Below are 19,388 nucleotides of genomic sequence, written 5' to 3'. Positions count from 1 at the left end.
GGTGCTTTCTAAGGATTTTTGGTGAAAATCTGCAGTGCATCTTGTAGATGGTACACACTGCTGCTCCTGAAGCATTGGTGTTGACGGTATGGATGCTTGTTGATGTGGTGCAAATCAAGTGGGTTGCTTTGTACTGGATGGTGTCAAGTTACTTGAGTGTTGTTGGAGCTGCACTCATCTAAGCAAGTTAGGAGTGTTCCATCACACTCTGACTTATGCCTTATAGATGGTGGATAGGCCTTGGGGAGTCAGGAGGTGAGTTAGTCACTGAAGAATTCCGAGCCTGAGTACATCAATACTTTCCAATCTCTCACATTTAAGAAATGTGCTGCCTTCACCCACCCGATGTCCTGACGCCAAAGTTGTGATATATCCTATGGTACAATGGCACGTACATTGACATTTAGGGGAGGCTATGAGAGTCCTCTGGGTTTGTGGACAAAGTAATATATATATATAGCAGTTAAAATTGGGGAAAGAATGTCTAGATCTGGTGCTTAGATTTCAGCCTTTGCATCAACCCAGACATCCATAGCCTTTTGTATAAATCTTCTGATGTGCTTCACATGTTGTTGCTGCCTGCTGAGACATTGCATGATGCTTTTCCCTCCACCAACATATTCAAAAAGCAAGTTAACCAGGCACTTGTCTCATTGTTGTTTGTGGGATCCTCTATCAATTTGGCTGCAGTGACTGGAATCTTCGAAGAAGTAATCCATTGGCATTCAGTGCTCTGGGACATCATTAGGATATGTAATAAGGTTGTTCTCTGCTGGATTCCAATTGGGCAACCACTGTATCTCGTTCCTGCTTCACACTGTCTTTCTTTCAATCTAGGTGCCAGCTTTTGGAGCTGCCCTGGGAGGATGTGCTGGTTCCTCATGTCCTGTGCCACCTCCCGCTGTGCCAGCTGGTCTGCCTGCAACGGGTTAGCAAACAGTTCCACACCTTGATCCAGCTTTACTTGGCAAACTACCACACTCTGGACACCTCGCAGGTAACTTGCTGGGGACACAGCGCCTACCTACTAGCTCCTGTGAATAGTTCTTCAGCAGGGGAATGGACAGTGGGTTGGGAAGCTTACTACTGGCCAGGGTCATATTGCTGATTTGAAATTCACTATCTGAAAGTGAGGAGGGGTTGTGGGGGCAGGAGGGCAAAATAAGTTGTGGTTTTCAGAAAAAAAAATTGGATCTAAACTTGAAAAAGAGAACAGTTGCAGAAAATGGTGAGAGAACACTGGGACGAGATTGATTTGATTGCTGTTCCAAAGAGCTGGCATAATTGTAATGGGATGAATGGTCTCCCTATGTGCTATTAGATTCTCTGACTTTATAATCAGGACTGTGCCACATGGGAAAGGTGGAATATTCTATTTTCTTCTCTTGTTTCCAGTCATCAGCTCTTTGGAGTTAGGGGATCAAGGGGTTAAGAGTTCACCACATGAAAGTTTGCTTCTGATTAGGGCTTGGGTATGGCTCTGTTGTTATGTATACTGCAGGGAGAGAGATGTTTTGCCAGGCATTGGTGATTACCATACAACACCACATCAGTCTTAACGAAGAGATTGATAGAATTGCTTTGTTCCAAACTGCAGGACAGCCTGAGTGATGAGTCTTGGTATCCAGAGAATTTTGCGATCCGGTTCAAGAACAGGGTACTTCTAAATGGAAGTGGCCAGTGCAGTGGCCGAAAGAATTGGAGAATTATTAGAAATAACCAACATGAAAAAAATAACAGGGAAGCTATCTTTCACTTATTTATTTCACAGTGGGATTGTGGCCTTAGCAAGGCGTCCTGCTGTTATTGAGACAATATGGAGTGCAGTAACCCTTGTGAATACTGTATCAGAGATGGTAGGAACTGCTCCTATGATGCTGCTTGGCCTGCTGTGTTCATCCAGCTCTACACCTTGTGAATACTGAATGTTTTGGGAATTTGATGCCACTCACCTTTGTTAACTGATTGAGACTTAGCTTTACACAGTTTATCACAAACAGGAGCTGATGGAGGGCGCTGGGGATGTATAAAAAGGCTGCCAACTCTGGACTTCGCATTGCATCAAAGTGGTAGGTCCTAGATTTCACCTGTACTGCACCTTCCTGATGTGGTGAATGGGGAATAGCAGGATCTTTAGCCATTTACTGGGAAGCTGCATAAACAAATGAAGGCAGTAGAGGGATATCCCAATGAAGAGGGAGGAGGTTTGTGTGGTGAATAGAACACTAGCATTTACATCACCTTGGGTAACCGGCAAGTGACAGGAGGAATTTGGGCCAGTACGGAATGATTGGTGGAGTTTTTGAGGGGCGAAACGAGAGGGTTAGAAATATTTACTCCTTTTCTTTCTTCCTTTCATTTGAGTTCAGGTCGGGACTGCCATCCCTCAACACGCTTTCTGCAAAATACTGAAAGACAACACGGTACTTCACCACCTGATGGTAGGGAGCTGCTCTGATTGGCTGACGGATAGTGAGCTCTTGCCGGTGATTGGTCAAAATCATCACCTGGAGAAGGTTGACATCACAGGCTGCCGAGGTCTGAGCCGACGGTCTCTGGTCGCCTTGTCCCTGAGCTGCCCCAACCTGCAGCACCTTTCCCTCAGGCAGTGCGACTGGGTGGATCCCCTCTCCCTGCGGAGTCTGGCTGATCGCTGCTGCCAGCTTCTGTCAGTTGACCTGACCGCCTGCAAGCAGCTGAACGATGAAGCCGTCTGTTACCTTGTCCGGAAGTGTCGAAAGATCAGGTCGCTGTCTCTAGCGGTCAACGCAAACCTCAGTGATATCTCGGTGCAGGAGGTGGCGAAACAGTGCAGTGAGCTAGAACACCTTGATCTGACTGGCTGTCTCCGCCTTAGGAATGAGTGCATGAGGTAAAGAGCAAAGGTCTGAACTTCAAATCTTCTGGACTTCAGTAAAGTGTCCCTCCATAAATAGATTAGGGTGTGCAAACCAATTGTTAGAAATGTGTACAATGGATAAGTTATTTACAATTTTGGATTCACAGTTGGGAGAAGATGGCATAATGGTAGTGTCACTGGCCTAGTAATCCAGAGGCCCAGACTAATACTGTAGGGACATTGGGTCAAATTCTGCCCCAGAAATTGGTATTTCAAGTGAATTCAGGTAATGAATCTGGAACTGAAAGGTAGTCTCAGTATTGGTAACTAAGTTACTATTGTTATAAAAACCCATCTGCTTCCCTAACACTCTTGGAAGGAAATTTGCTGTTTACTCAGTTTGGTCTACATGTGTCTGATTCTTAACTGCCTTCTGAAATGGCTGAGCAAGTCACTATTTTCAAGGGCAATTAAGAATAGATATTAAATGTTGCCCCTGTCAGCAATGCCCGCATCATATGAAAGAATAAAGAAAATGATCAGAAGCAAGTTCTCAATCTGTCCATCTTGATGGAGTTTAAAAGCATTTGGAAAAATTTGAGTCAATAAAAAGTGACCCTGTTCATTGAAACTGTTCATTCATTAATGTCTTTCAATGAGGGAAATCTGCCGTCCTTACCTGCTCTGGTATCATGTGATTCCAGTCAACTTCTGTCTGAAATGGCCTTGCAAACCACTGGTTTGTATCAGATCCATTACCTTCTCAGTACAACTAGTCTGAAATCTGCACACTTTGTTTTCTTGAAGTAAATGTACTAAAAATAAAAATGAAGCTCAGGTTGTACATTAGGTTCAGAACAGTATTACAGCACTGAGGATGGGTAGGGTCTGACAGTACCATTGCGGGTGGTATTGGGGTGTGAGAATCAGCTTATAGTAGGTGTGACAAGATCAATAGCAATAAATAATTGTCCCCAGGGTCTGGAGAGGGAAAACAAAAACACCCAATGTTGCTACAGGTTAATCAGTAACTTCTCATGGAAATGGGTCCTGGGCAGGTACAGACCAGATCACCACAGCGCTGCTTGTCTTCAGGATTCCAGGATCTAGGGAATTATATTACACCAACAAATCATCGCATGGGAAATAGATGGGAGTCCTCCTGAGCTAGTTCTTGCTTAAATTAAGATATGGTGAAAATTTCCACCTGAAGTTTTATTCTGAGCTTTCACAATCCAACAAAAAACAAGAAGTGTTTGTAAACCAATAGCATTTTGATAAAGATTGTGCTTTTCCTTTGATTTGAAATGCAGCTGCTGTTGTATGGAAAAAATGTCATTTAACAAATGCTAGTTCTTTTTTCCCCTCCTTCATAGTCAGTGGTTTTGTGACATGCTGTACCTGTGATCTGTACTAGAAAAGACTTCCAACTCCTTGTGTTTTCCAGGACAGTTGCAGAATATTGCACGAAACTCCACTCACTGAAAGTGAACCATTGTCATAACATCACTGAAAGGAGTTTAGAAGTTTTGCGCAAGAGAGGAGTGGACATTGACGTGCAGCCACCGCTCCAGCGAGCACTTGTCCTTCTGCAGGATGTTGTGGGTGTTGCTCCATTTATCAATCTTCAGATCTAAACTATTCAGCTGAACTGGTTCCCCTTCCCCCTAAACACATACATGCACTCAAAACTCATAGTGGTTACGTAAACTTCAATTAAAGTAGATGGTATAATATTTCAGCAGTGAACTGCTAATCCTTTGTCAAATGTTGCAGTATCACCATTGCAATAACTCATTGCTCAGTGTGATATTGGATGGAATCGACACCAGTTACTGACACCTTGTTCAGGTGTGGGTTGCTGTGGTGTAGAGTCATTGAGACTACATTCCTTTGTAAATGATTTTTGGTACTGTATATTGTGTGTGGCTATGTGGACTGCGATGGTATTACTTCTGTTTACAGACTGAACATTAACAGTGAATCAACGGTCCTGTCTATCTGACTCATCTAAAAAGGTCCAAGTATTTATTCTATTTAAGAGGTTATTCTTAAAAGAGGTTATGTGATCTGCAAGGTAACAGGTGGAGTATTTATAGATAGTACAGTATAGCTGATGACTAGTAATAATAGTCAATGGAAGGCATAGCAACAGAGGTATGTGAAAGTGACTGTGTTAATTTGAAGCAGAGTTAATAAATTTATTTATCAAAATTACTGATGCGACGGGTAAGGTTAGAAAGGGGGCCTGAGTAAACTCAGGACCAAGTGCATTTATTACATCCTGCAAAAAGACAGGTTTACATCTTAACATGTTTCACCTGCAGCGAGTGTTCAAAATCATTTAAGGTTGGATTTTTGGCTGGGATAAAAAAAGGTGGTGGCAAATGGTTGGACACGTTCAAGGAAGAACCACAGGCTACCCTTGAGGACAGTTTGGAGAGGGACTGGATGTCCACAGTGAAAAGTTGATGGGGATTGGAGACTTTCAAATCATGCAAGTGGCAGAGGAGACACACACATAGATGTGTAAACCCTGCACAATAGAGGATGCAAGAGTTGAGACACCAGCGAATTCGTCAGGGGGACAGGAGCATCCTGGAACAATTGAAACAAGATTATTTTTTGTATCTTGGAGTGAAGTTAGAAGTGAGCTGTGCCTGGCTTTAGAACTCACACTTAAGCCAGAAAATTCCCTACTGTTAATAGCTTGGGAAATAATTTGGTAGTGAAGTTATGGTCATAGAGTTGGTCTCACTGATTTTCTTGGAACAGACAGTTGAGCTTCAAGATCCACTTGTAGCAATACCCCATCTACCAGCACAGTGGTTAGCACTGCTGCCTCACAGCACCAAAGACCCAGGTTCAATTCCAGCCTCAGGCAACTGTCGGTGTGGAGTTTGCACATTCTGTGTGGGTTTCCTCCTACAGTCCAAAGATGTGCAGGTTAGGTTGATTGGCCTGTTTCTGCACTGTAGGGATTCTATTCTATCTACCTTTTCACAAAGTTATCTTGATCCCCCTCTTTATACTGTGAATTTGGGTCTTAAATTCACCTTCTTCAGGAACTATTTCACTGTCTACACTTTTAAAATTTGGAAAGGCAATCAACTTACCCCACACTAGTTTAAGTCTTTAATAACTGATCCCTAATAGTAGCATGTTGGATTTACATGATGCTTCCTGTTAGGAGTAGGCCTTTCAATTTGGTGATGGCTGATCAGTTAACACTGATTCCATAATAGGTGGCACAGAACCACCCACAGCATTTCCAACATTGGCCATAGTTCCAGAGTGGCCCAAATAAAGCACCAAGCAACTCTGAGCTCCAGGTAATTCCTATTCTTTGCAGCCATTTGTAACCATTTTTGATGTCAGCTCTAAAAGGCATCCCCAGGATCAGACTAAGGAGGGGGCTGCTATTTGATGCATTGCACACATGCCAGTCCCTGTGATTTACCGCTTAAAGGGAGACATAAAACACACTAACTACAAGATGTAACCTATCCCACCTCCTATGCACCTTCCCCGAGACTCGGCAAAGCTGTCCTTTGAGTAAGTATATATTATACTTTTGAACGTGGTGATTGAATCTGCTTCCAGCACTCTTTCAGGCAGCACATTCCAGATCATAACTCGTGTAAGAAGAAAAGAAATTTCTCAATATCTCCTCTGTTTCTTTTGGCTAATTACCTTAAATCAGTTAAAGGCAAGTTACTGTGAATGCTGGAGAAACTCAAGAGGTTTAGCACTGTCTGTGGAGAGAGAAAAACAGTTAATGTTTTGAGTCTGGTATTACTATTCATAAAGAGTCACGTTAGCCTCAGTAGACAGAGATACTGCTCGACTTGAATTTCTCTAGCATTTTCTGTATTTGTATTTAAGTCAGTATACTCTTATTACTAATGATCCTGCCAGTAGAAACAAGTTTTTTATTTACTCTTTGAAACCCTCTCAACCTTAAATATCCTGTAAATTTCCCCTAATCTTATCTGCCTGGCGAATGTCAGCTTCTCTAGTCAAGTTCAGTAGTCAGTATCATTTCTGATACTGTTCCTTTGCCTCATCTGAGAAGACTGATAGATGTACATACAATGATGTTGACATGAATATTTTTAGCGTTAAGGAATTTATTGTAAAGCTATTTTAGAACTGAAATGCACAAATGTATGCTTTTTTAAAAAACATATCATAAGAAGGCTGTGGATCCATGCCCCATTCCAGTACTTTGAGACATAATCAAAGCTGAAACTACTATGCAGCATTGAAGGCAAGCTAAACAGTTAGTTATATGGTTTTCAGATGGGCCATGAAAGATTACAGATGTTCTCTCTGATATCCTGACTAATGTTTCCAAAAGGCTGGAGATCCTGACCAACTTTCAGTCCTGGTCACTGCTGTCTATGAACACTGTGCACAAATTGGCTGCCTTTGTTTGCCAATAAATAGCTGATGCAAAAGAAAGGTGTTGTGGTTATGAATCACTTGGGAACATCCTGGGAAAACGTCATTAAAGTTTATTTTCTCACCTGAATAATTGAGCTCAAGAACCACAGTACTTGCCAACAACATTCTTAATTAAGGATGCTGATTTAAACCAGTTATTGTTCTGATACAGCGATATTGTCAATGCCATGAGGTGTCTTTCTAATGATTGTTTGTACACTAGTGCAGTTTGCTACTAGGCTATCAGAGCCAACAGTGTGTACCTGAAGTGACGTGTTGGCTCAAACTAGCTCAATGAGGAAGGTCCTTTTCCTTGAAGGACATGAAAAATACCAGGCAGCATGCTGATAGCAAAACTATTAAAACCCATTTTATTACTGAGAAACAACACAGCAAATTTACTGGGTGTGAACAGTAGTACCACAGAACATCATACACACTGTAAACATAAGGGAACAGATTATAATAAAAGCAGTACAAATTCTTTACAGATTGCTATATTCTTTCAAAGACAGGTACAGTGATTAAAACAAAACCATCTCAACCCTCAACTCACCCCCATTGTTTCAATCATTATGTACAAAATCACCTCATTTTTAACGTGCTATACTAATATTATATGTTAACCAAATTCCAGCTGATGAGGTATAGCTCTGGACACAATGTGACCACGTTTACTGAAAAATTTTCATCCTGATCACTGTGCATCTGCAACATGTTCAAACTTTCTTGCTCCTATTCTTTAATGAACCATTGTAAGCCTGCTAACAAACCTAATTTTAGTTCTATTAATATAAAATAATTTAAAACAACTAGGCTACTCCACTCAATAAATTCTTTAAAAGGGAAGCAGCTTTCCTCATTAAAAATACAGTCTTTAGCTCCTCTAACAAGAAGTGAATCCCATCTGGACCAATTTATCAAAGGAAGCTCAATGATCATCTCTGTATAGTTTCAGCTAGAGGCATCTGAATGAAATGACTTTACTTTTCCTTTAAAGGTGCTCTGTTGGTCATAGTAGCCTCTGAAGCGAGCACAAAGAGTAATAAAACAGTTTGAGATTACCAATGGATTGGTGACGTGTCCCATGCTTGACCAATCAATTGACAGAGGGACAATTTTTAAACAAAATACTCCATTCAAACCCACAAATCTTTACATCCTATGGGAAGCGAGTTAAAGAAAAACTACTGAAGTATTGACATCAAGGCTATGTTTAGATAATGCTGTTCTGAAGCAGTGTGTCAGAATTCAGCTGTACAATGTTATTGCATTTGTATACCACCAGATGCAGAGCCCAAGGCTGCAACAGTGCAGTGCTCACAGTATTGATGTACAGTGGGAAAAAAAAAAAAGTGCTGGGGTCTTAACAAGGAAATCAGTGTTCTTAGTAGTTGAGTGACATAGACCCCTTTGTAAGAAAGAGAAAATGTATGCTTTGCACTCTTACCCCACCCATTGTCCAGTTCTAAAGGAAAAGGATTTTATCCTTGAGCTGTATTGGATACAGGAAGCAAGGGAATGAAGTTAGCCCATGCTGGGACTGAGGATTTGGCAGGAAGCACTCAACTGGCATCTCAGTGGAATTTATATTTCCTGGCAGGTTTAAGGTTGATGTAGGTTTTCTTCATTTCCTCACTTTCAGTTTTCTTGACTTCAGTGTATCGTTCCCCCTTGGTGCTCACCACTTGGTTGTCCATGTATCGGATAAGCTTCTTGGGAGCCTGATAGGAAGCAGAGGAGACAGCTCTATCAGTCAAAAATCAGTCTAGTGGTGCCCATTTTACTCCCATTGAATACTTGCCAATTGTAGGCAACAGAAAATTTGCACAGGTGGATACGGGATTTTTGATGCATGGTTAAAGCTAGAGCAGGGCATCCCAAAGTGGGGGTCAGGACCACATGGGGTTGTGAGCTGAGTTAGCAGTGGCTGAATCCCTCTCCCTGCGACACTTCACCTCCTACCACTAATGACATCTTTTCAAGGCTCAAAGTAGGGTTGTATTAGGAAAACTTGTGAGATGCACTGGGCTAGAGCAGGTGTACTTTGCCTTCAAACAAAGCTGGTGTGACTAGAGTGTGTGCCAACACCACCAACGTCAAGCTGCCCCCGAGCTCATACCATCCAAACATGGAACTATTGCGATTCTTTCACTGTCACTGGGTCAAAATTACTTCCTGATAGCTATACGGCTGTCCCTGTTCTGCTGGATAGCTCAATCAGTATTTACTGCCGATTTGGTGAGAAACAATATATTGAACCAATTTGGATGGCAGAAGAGAATCCCTTTGAAGAAGCTTCTCCTTATACCCTCTTGCTCACCATACCCTCTATTATTTGGACTGTTTCAGCCTGTGTCCATTGTCCCAGCTTCTCAAGATTTCTGTAACTGAAGTCCTTCACCCCAGGGTAACTGTTCTCCGCATTGTCCCCAGGCCTTGACATTCTTGCTAATATTCAGTAAATAGAATATGTCAAGATTAATTAGACTTTCTTGGATTCAGGGGTACCTATTTCTAAAAACAGGTATTCCAGTAAACCCCTGTGCTGAGGAAATCTGAGTGTTGTCTTGGATTTGACACTTACTATTGTACTTGAAACATGAGTGAGTGTATCAAACAAATAAGATCAATTTGTGCTCAAGATCCATGGTTTAAGATTTTGGGCATCATGCTACTTGTTAGAAATTTCTGTCAGATATGCACCTGATTTAACACAGTTGAACTAGAGCAAAAAATCATAACTGCACAGGCAGACACGTACTTATAAGCAAGTTGCAAGCTGGTATAAAGATCATGTTGCAAAAACTTCCTGGGCAAGACCTATCAAATTATTCAAAACATTTTTGCAAATGATTTCATCTAGTTCTTGAATTATAAAGGAAAGCTTTTCAAAATGATAAACACAACTAATTGTTTAATTCAGCTATGCAATTCATTTCTGCACCTCTTCATTCAAAGGCCAACCATTACATTAACAGCTTATAGCCCAGAATTTCCTGTGCCTGGTGTTCTTCATTGTCCAGGGCCTATTTATTAGCAACACAACATCCCATTTTAAACTTTCCTCGACTTTTTTTGTTAAAATTATCAGGCCATATTTTCAATTTTACTAATCTATACTCAAAATGATAATCTTTACATCAAGAGGGAGGCACTTGGTTGACTTTGCATCAGAGTAGGTTAAGATCAGAATACCATAGGTGCTTGTACTGACACTCCCTGGAGGGCCAAATGCTCTTTTTTCACTGGTTAGCAGGGAGTTACTCCTGCAATACTGCAGTAGTCATGAAGAAATGGCAAGTCTTGTGTTTCATTCAGATTGAATAGGAGGGGCCAATTAAAATAACAGGAAACATATCTGCTGGAAATCAGCAACAGAAAAATAAAAGAAACAACAAGCCAGTGAGACCAATACAGCACAGTTCATAAACTGTAAACAGAAAACAATCTTATAGCATTGAAGGAGAAAACTATCAACCTATCTTGCCCATGACATTTCTTTGGAAGAACTGTCCAAATTAATCCCAATCTCGACTCTTTTCCCATTAGCACTGAAGAGAGGGGGTTTGGCACATTAACAGCTCAGGTGTCCATCATATTGACCAGCAACTGGCCTGGTTTTAAACAACTTCCTTGTGTGCTTAGTGATGGGAGAAAGGAACTTTAGCACTCATTATCTTAATTACCTCAATCTAGAATACACAGCCTGAAAAGGCATTTGAAACATTCCATCACAGCTTTCAAAAGTGAACTTGGTAAGGATCCGTAAAGGCAAGACCATGATAAAAGGGCAGGGAGAGTGGGCCTCATGGGATAGTTCTTTTAAAGATCTGGCATCAACATGGCCTCTATCTGTACTGAGAGATTTTATTGATATCTGATACAATTCCAGAGCACTGGTGTGTTATGGTTGAAGGTTTATTGAGGGTTGAGATTGCAGAATGTAAGGGCTGGCAAGGATTACAGAAGTGGGATGGAGTGGGGTCGTTGAGGAATTTTAAAATACACATGGTGGGCGACAGGCAGCAAATAAAGTTCAATGTGGATAGCAGTGTCAATCATGCCCCTCAAATCCTAATCCAAGATTTACACTCCAGATAATCTCTTACCTCTTTAGGTGCAATTGGCTTGTATGTTTTGACATCATCCTCATTATCCACCATCATATACCTGGAATACCATATTGAAAACACATTTTACCTAGGAAGAATCTCAGTCTGTGCAAAGGACACAAAACTTTACTCTGTAGCAGTCTGGGCAAGGCATTTGAAAATTTGGGATTTATTTGATTTAACCTGTATTTTCCTAACTAAAGAAAGTCACACTTCTCTTGTCAAATGTCTGATTAAATTGTTACAAACAAAAATATCAAAGATTCTTTGATGTTCAAGCCTCAAAGGGGCTCAGATACTAAACTGTAAGTTTGCACACTAATGTGCGCAAGAATTCTGAAATTTTGTTGCAGTTGTCAATTCACTTGGAAACATCTCAGTTTGCTTTAAATTGCCTTTAGAAACAAAGTTCAGAAGCATGGGAGATGTCCATTTTATTCTTGCAACCACATGAACCAGAAAATCTGAAGTTAAAATTTGCTGCAAATACACCTACAAGGGCAACTGGGAAGGTCAGCAAATACAGTGTTTACCAATATCGTTCATAAATCGTGGAAGAGTTTTTAAAACCCATTCCCTAATCCTCTGTGCTACCTCTACCTTCCCAAAGTTGATTACTGTTCATTCTCCAGTCTAGTAATAGTGCTGGATGCAGGTGGATCTAGCATGGGGAATCAGGAACATAGTCTTGTAAGATGTGGGCCAAGCATTTAGGACGGAGATAAGGAGGAATTTCTTCACTCAAGCAGGTGAATCTTTGGAATTCTCTACCCCAGGGAGCTGCAGAAGCTCAGTCACTGAGTGTATACGTGGTAGAATTCCAAATATTAAAATTATCAAGGAATATTGTGGGAAAATAGCACTGAGGTATATCAGCCATGATCTGTATGAATGGAGGAGCAGGTTCCTTGGGCCAAATGGCCTACTCCTGCTCCTGTTTGCCATGTTGACCTTTCAGCCACTTTATTCCCATCCTCTGCCATTCTTTCAACTTCTCGCTCTCCATTTATAAAATAAAACCTCTCTTCTAAAATTCTCTATGTCTGTTTCACACTCCACCAACTTTGTTCTTTCTCATGTAAACGTTTTCCCCCCGGCCAATAAATTGTTTTGAAAAACCATTATTCTGCATTCCTGAGATAGTAGGAACTGCAGATGCTGGAGAATCTGAGATAACAAGGTGTAGAGCTAGATGAACACAGCAGGCCAAGCAGCATCGGAGGAGCAGAAATGCTGACGTTTCGGGCCTAGACCCTTTTTCAGAAATTTCTGAAGAAGGGTCTAGGCCCGAAACGTCAGCTTTCCTGCTCCTCTGATGCTGCTCGGCCTGCTGTGTTCATCCAGCTCTACATTCTGCATTCCTTTGCTGTTCGATGTTTCCATACGTCTCCGTGTGGAAACATCGATTGGTCACAACTTCCCTTTGTCCTGGTGTCCCAATCAAATAAAAGTCTTATGCTGTTCACAGACTTAATTCTCACTTCTCCAAGATGCTCGCTTTGATCTTCTTATCTGTTTTGGGATGAGTTTCCTGAAAATCAAAAACAAAACGTTCGCACAGGTGAATGGAAATAATGCCATACTAAGTCTGCAGTACATTGTACCGATCTTTATCCATCCACTGTTTACATTGGCCAATGCCTCCAGACAGCTGGCTTACTCAGTCTACATTTTAGCAATTTAGAGATTAATCTCACTCAGGTTTGGAGTGGGAACATTGTACAGAAGATCAGGTGGAGTGTTAGGGCAAGGTTAGGGCATGTGGAACGAGCTGCCAGAGGTGGGTACAATCACATTCAAAAGGCATGTAGATGGGTACATGAATAGGAAGGGTTTAAGAGGGATATGGGCCAAATGGTGGCAAATGGGACTAGATCAGTTTAGGATACCTGGTCGGCATGGAAGAGCTGGACCCGAAGAGTCTGTTTCTGTGCTGTATGACGATGATAGGTGCTGCATTCCCCTGTGCAGAAAACAGGAGCAGCCCTTTGGATCAGTTCAATACCGGATATCAGAGCATTAAGAAATACAGAAGAAAGAAACAGCCCAATATCCCCAACTCACATCATGGATTACATAGACAGCATCATAATGTAATGTATGCATTTGCACTATAAAAAATGTAAACAATTGAAGCAGTATCTGAAGTCATGAAGAACTATCATTTGATTAGAATTGTATAACAAGTGGTGGCCTGGATGTTGAGATAATTACCTGTTCCTCGATTCAAGGATAATGCCTACTTAGAATTACGAGGCTTTGTTGTGGGACGGTGACTGAGCAAACTAATTCTTGACCCACAGATGCTTTGGCACATGGAGCAGGACATGCCATGAGGTAATGAGACCTAAAATGTGGGATTTGTTTTTGCTTTCTTCCCCTCTCCGCTGCCACTTTGCCTCATCAACAATACACTAACTCAAAAAAACTGACCCATTAAGCTGCAGTCATCACCATTTTGAACAATTAGTAACAAGCTCCTCCCAGTCATTAATGCAATAGAGTCTACATAATGGAAACAGGCCCTTTGGTCCAACTAGTCCACAGCGACCACATTCCCAAACTAAAGCAGGGCCCACATTTGGCCCATATCCCTCCAAACCTTTCCATGTACTTATGCAAATATCTTTTAAACATTGTAACAGTATCTGCATCTACCACTTCCTCTGGCAGCTCATTCCACACATTAATCACTCTGTGAAAGAAGTTGCCTCTAGTGTCCTTTTCAAATTTTTCTCTTACTTTAAAAATATGCCCCCTAGTTTTGAACTCCCTCAATTTAGTGAAAAGACCTTTGCTATTCACCTTATCTATGTCCCTCATGATTTTACAAACCTCTATAAAGGTCACCCCTCAACCTCCTACGCTCCAGTGAAAGAAGTCCCAATCTATCCAGTCTCTCCTTATAACTCAAACCCTCCATTGCCGGCAACATCCTGGTAAACCACTTCTGAACCTTCTCTAGCTTAATAGTATCATTCCTGTAACAAGGAAACCAGTACTGGACACAGACTCCAGAAGAGGCCTCACCACGTCCTGTATAACCTCAACATGACATCCCAACTCCTATTCTCAAAAGTCTGAGCAATGAAGTCAAGCGTGCTAAATGCCTTAACCACCCTATCTATGTGCGATGCAAATGTCAAATAATTGTTTACCTGAACCCCTAGATCTCTGTTTTACAACCCTACCCAGGACCCTGCCATTAATTCGATAAGTCCTGCCCTTGTTTGTCTTACCACAATGCAATACTCACATTTATCCAAATTAAACTCCATCAGTCACTCCTCAGCCCATTGAACCAATCAATCAAGATCTCTATAATCTCAGTTAACCTTCACTGTCCACTACACTGCCAAATTTAGTGTCATCCACAAACTTACTAACCGTGCCTTCTATAGTCTCATCCAAATCATTTTTATAAATGACAAACAAAAGTGCAATGCTGCCAAGCTTCAAGGGGAGTTATAGTGTCATTGTAGTGCTTCCTTTGTCCTCCCCAGAAACACTGGTCTTTTAAGGACCTGGCGTGAAGGAAGATACTTTTCAGCCATCCAGGTGCAAAAATCAAGTCCAAAGTTGATCAAGTATTTTGCTTGAATGCTTGTGAAACTGGCTTCAAAGAGGAAACCAGGAATTGTTCAATAATCCTCTGTTGTATCTGGAGGATGTGGTGGAGGCATTGCTGGTTAAATTTCTCTAGCTCCTTTATGTATCACTCATACATATAGTGGTCTCGCAATAGTACAGGAGTGTAATGACAGCTGCTCTGTACGGTAGCATTTCTGTTGAATGTGTGGAAGTCTTTGTTGTGAAATACTCTGCGCCATAGTTTGAAGGCCGTACTGAGCAGCTTATCCAGCGTTGGATCTCTGTCAATGGTGCCCTTTTGGGAGATGTTTTAAAAACAGTTCACACTACAGAAGAGGTCGTTAGGGAGGTGTTAGAGAATATAAAGGTGGATAAATCTCCAAGACCTGATCTAATGTATCTCAGAACATTCTGCGAAGTAAGGGAGGAAATGGAGAGACCCTATGCAGAAATATTTGCATCATCTATAACTGTGGGAGCGGTGCCTGATGACTGGAGAGTGGCTAATGTTGTACCTGTGTTTAAGAAAGGTTGTAAAGAGAAACCGGGGAACTGTAGACCTGACAGTCTAATTTTAGTTGTGGGGTAACTTGATGGAGGTGACTATAAAAGACAGGATTTATGAACATTTAGAGAGGCAAAAATTGATTAGGGATAGTCAGCACGGTTTTGTGCGAGGGAAATAGGTCACACAAACTTCATGAGTTTTTTTGAGGAAGTTACCAAAAAGATTGATGATGGCAGAGCAATAGACGTTTATTTGGATTTTAGTAAAGCTTTTGACAAGGTTCTGCATGGTAAACTAAAGTTAGGTCACATGGGATTCAGGGTGACCTTGCCAAATGGATACATAATTGGCTTAACAGCAGGAGACGGAGAGTAATGGTGGAGGGTTGCTTTTCGGACTGGAGGCCCGTGACCAGTGGTGTTCCACAGGGATCGGTTCTGGGTCCTCTTTCGTTTGTCATTTATATAAATGATTTGGATGAGACTATAGAAGGCATGGTTAGTAAGTTTGTGGACGACACCAAAACTGGTGGCATAAGGGACAGTGAAGAAGGTTTTCTAAGATCACAAAGGGATCTTGATCAACTAGGTCAATGGGCTGAAAAATGGCAAATGGAGTTCAATCTGGATAAATGCGAGGTATTGCATTTTGGTACAACAAATAAGGGTAGGGCTTATGCAATTAATGGTAGGGCCTTGGGGCACAGGTACATAATTCTTTGAAGGTTGTGTCACATATAGACGAGTGGTTAAAGAGGCACTTGGCACACTTGCCTTCATTGCTCACTCCTTGGGTGTATATGAATTGGGAAGTCATGTGGAGGTTGCCCAGGACCTTGGTGAGGCCTCTTCTGATATGTTGTATCCCGTTCTGGTAGCCCAGTTATAGGAAAGATATTTTAAGGTGGAGAGGGTTAAGAAGAGATTTACCAAGATGTTGCTGGGTATGGAAGGTTCGAGTTATAGAGAAAAGCTAGATAGGCTGGGACTCTTTTCACTGCAGCGGCATGGTGGCTCAGTGGTTAGCACTGTTGCCTCACAGCACCAGGGACCAGAGTTCGATTCCAACCTCAGGCAACTGTCTATGTGGAGTTCGCACGTTCTCCCCGTGTCTGCGTGGGTTTCCTCCAGGTGCTCCAGTTTCCTCCCACAGCCCAAAGATGTGCAGGTTAGGTGGACTGGCCATGCTAAATTGCCTGTAATGTTCAGGGATGCCTAGATTAGGTGGGTTATAGGGGTATGGGTCTGGGTGGGATGCTCCAAGGGTCAGTGTGGACGTGTTGGGCCGAAGGGCCTGTTTCCACACTGTAGGGATTCTATGATTGGAGCGTAGGAGGTTGACAGGTGACCTGATAGAAGTTTATAAAATAATGAGAGGTACAGATAGAGTTAAATGATTGTTGTCTTTTCCCTAGGATGGGGTATTTCAAAACAAGGGGGCACATTTTTAAGGTGAGATGAGAGAGATTTTAAAAAAAAGACATAAAAGGCAACTTTTTTCCCCCCCACACAGAGGGTGGGCCACTTGTGGAATGAACTTCTGGAAGACAATTACAGCATTTAAAAGACATGAATAGGAAAGGTTTGGAGGGATATGGTCCAGGAACAGGCAGGTGGGGCTAGTTTAAATTGGAATTGGTACAGACTGGGTGAACTGAAGGGTCTGTTTTTGTGCTGCAAGACTCGATGACTGTGCATTCCAAGGTCTGGAATGGCTTAACATATTCCAGAGTCTCTCCTTAAACCTGTATGAGAGGTGGAATATTTGACTGGTCTCAACTCATATGGGAGTTCTATGGCAGTGATGGTTGCAAAGTTGTAACGTGACGGAACAAATAATCAGGAAGTCCCAGGTTAATGCTCTGGAGACAGAGGTTCACAAAGCCCATCACACTAACTGGTGGAATTTAATTCAACTGGTCAAATCAGGAATTTAAAAAAAACTAGTCTCAACAATGGTGACCATGAATCATCACCGACTGTTTGAAAAAAAAAAAACAGCTAGTTCACCAATATGGAATGAGACCTGCCATCATTACCCGGTCTTGCCTATGTATGATTTCAGATCTGCAGCAATGTGGTTGACTTTAACCTGCCCTGTGAAACTGCCCTAGCAAGACACTTGGTAAGAGGCAGGCAATAAAATGACAGCCTTACCAATGATGCAGAATAAATGAGAAATATCTAGGACTGTTCCAGTCTCGTGTACAAAACTGAACTGACTTAGAAAATTGCAACCCTGGGACAGAGTGAGCAATGACAGTACAGTCATCCATAAACTGTATGTCCGTTGTCGTGAGTTTAGTCTTGGCATGGAAGCAACTGAGGTTAAAGAGTTTTCCATTGAGGCAGTATTTAATATTGATAGTGCTGGCAGTTGCTCTTTGAAATGAAATAGTATGAGGACTAAGAAACAGCCTTGCTCAACCCTGGTCCTGATGTTGTATTTGTTTCAGATCTCCCACTCAAGACAGTTGTAGTCAAGCCATGAAGCAGTCGAGGTAAAGTTTCACGGACATCAAAATCTTTGGAACACAATCCACACAACCTTGCAATTTACAGAGTCAAATCCCTCAGTCAGACTGATGAAAGCAATGAAGAGTTTCTGGTGTATTTCTCCACACTTTTTTTGGATTTTTCTCGTCACAAAGACCTTCACGTTAGAGGTTTCTCTGGAAGGATTTCCTTAGCATACTTCCTGGATTTGGTAGCGACGACGACCTATTTTTGTTGTACTTTTTCTGGGCCCTTGCCAATTTGGGATTAACGAAGGAGATCGTGAAGAGATCTGTTCAATTGACAAATGCTGTGACCAAAGATAGCTCCGTCCAAACGCAGATGTCCAACGATGTTCAGCATCTTTTGCCTATGCACAAATTCAAAAGGATTTCCAAGTTCACAGTCTTGACCCTATCACTAATTCCCCCATCACCACAGGACTTAGCATGTGGTCAGAAGAAATAGGGGCAAGAGTAGGCCATTTAGTCTACTCTGCCATTCAACATAATCATGGCTGATTCTCTATCTCAAAGCTTCAATAATTCTGCTGTCTTCTTATGCCGCTTGATACCTTCACTGTCTAGAAATCTACATCCTTCCCTAAATATATTCAGAGACTTGGCCTCCATTGTCTTATGTGGTAGAGAATTCTGCAAGTTCACTACGCTGCGAGAGATGAAAATTCTTCCAATCCCGGTCCTAAGTGGCCTGCCTTTTCCTGAGACTGGGACCCCTCAGAAGCCTCAGCCTTGCTGCCATGGGTCCCCCTATCAAGACGAAGGTGCTCTCAATGGAAATGCTCAAAGGATCAGACAGTATACAAGCATCTCCACGGAGGAAGAGGGCTGAGATAATAGTAGTGGTGATACTAATTGTACGCTGTCATTATGGCTTAAATTAGACGCAAACATATCATCATTGCTCCTTCCCGCAGTGCGGCGCCCCCTCAGTAGTGATCTGCTGAATGCGGAGGGTTCCCTCAATATTCCATTTCTGGCACTGGGTGACACATCCCCAGTGCAGTAATTAAATGTGTATATTGGTGAGATCACTTCCAGTTTAAAGCACGGTAAAAACATTAGGAATAACCATTGAACTATTAGCTTAATATTACAGTTACAATAACACCAATGCAGACAATTTAATGTTTTGCTCTCTCACTTAAATGCCTAATGGACTTACCTCCATAGTCGCAGTGTTGGGTTGCTTCACCGCACCCTCCATTATTAACTGCACGGCATAATCCAAGTTGCCTTTAGCCACAGACAGAGCTTTGTGCATGACTGACAGACTGCAGGATGGAAACATCTCTACAAGCAGCTGGATGCCATCATCTACCTTGGCACAACCTTCCTAAAAATTAAAAAAAAACAAAAAAAAAAACAGCAAAA

General features: G+C 41.8%; 2 protein-coding genes across 2 annotated transcripts; one reads left to right on the top strand and one right to left on the bottom strand.

Annotated features, from left to right (window-relative positions):
• Window positions 1-761: 761 nt before the first annotated feature.
• fbxl15 (F-box and leucine-rich repeat protein 15) lies at window positions 762-7,303 on the top strand (the record flags this gene model as incomplete). Its single annotated transcript, XM_048593043.1, has 3 exons — window positions 762-997; window positions 2,370-2,872; window positions 4,287-7,303. Coding segments are annotated over 3 exons (929 nt in total), but the record flags the coding sequence as incomplete, so codon positions are not given.
• Window positions 7,304-7,630: 327 nt separating this feature from the next.
• On the bottom strand, window positions 7,631-19,346 carry LOC125481464 (CUE domain-containing protein 2-A-like; the record flags this gene model as incomplete). Its single annotated transcript, XM_048593042.1, has 4 exons — window positions 7,631-9,009; window positions 11,398-11,458; window positions 12,882-12,931; window positions 19,180-19,346. Coding segments are annotated over 4 exons (425 nt in total), but the record flags the coding sequence as incomplete, so codon positions are not given.
• Window positions 19,347-19,388: the final 42 nt, after the last annotated feature.

Source organism: Rhincodon typus, unplaced genomic scaffold, assembly GCF_021869965.1.
Source record: "Rhincodon typus isolate 14 unplaced genomic scaffold, sRhiTyp1.1 hic_rhity00002254, whole genome shotgun sequence".
NCBI lineage: Eukaryota > Metazoa > Chordata > Chondrichthyes > Orectolobiformes > Rhincodontidae > Rhincodon > Rhincodon typus.
The sequence above is the reverse complement of the archived record's forward strand: the minus strand, read 5'-3'. Positions and strand labels throughout refer to the sequence as shown.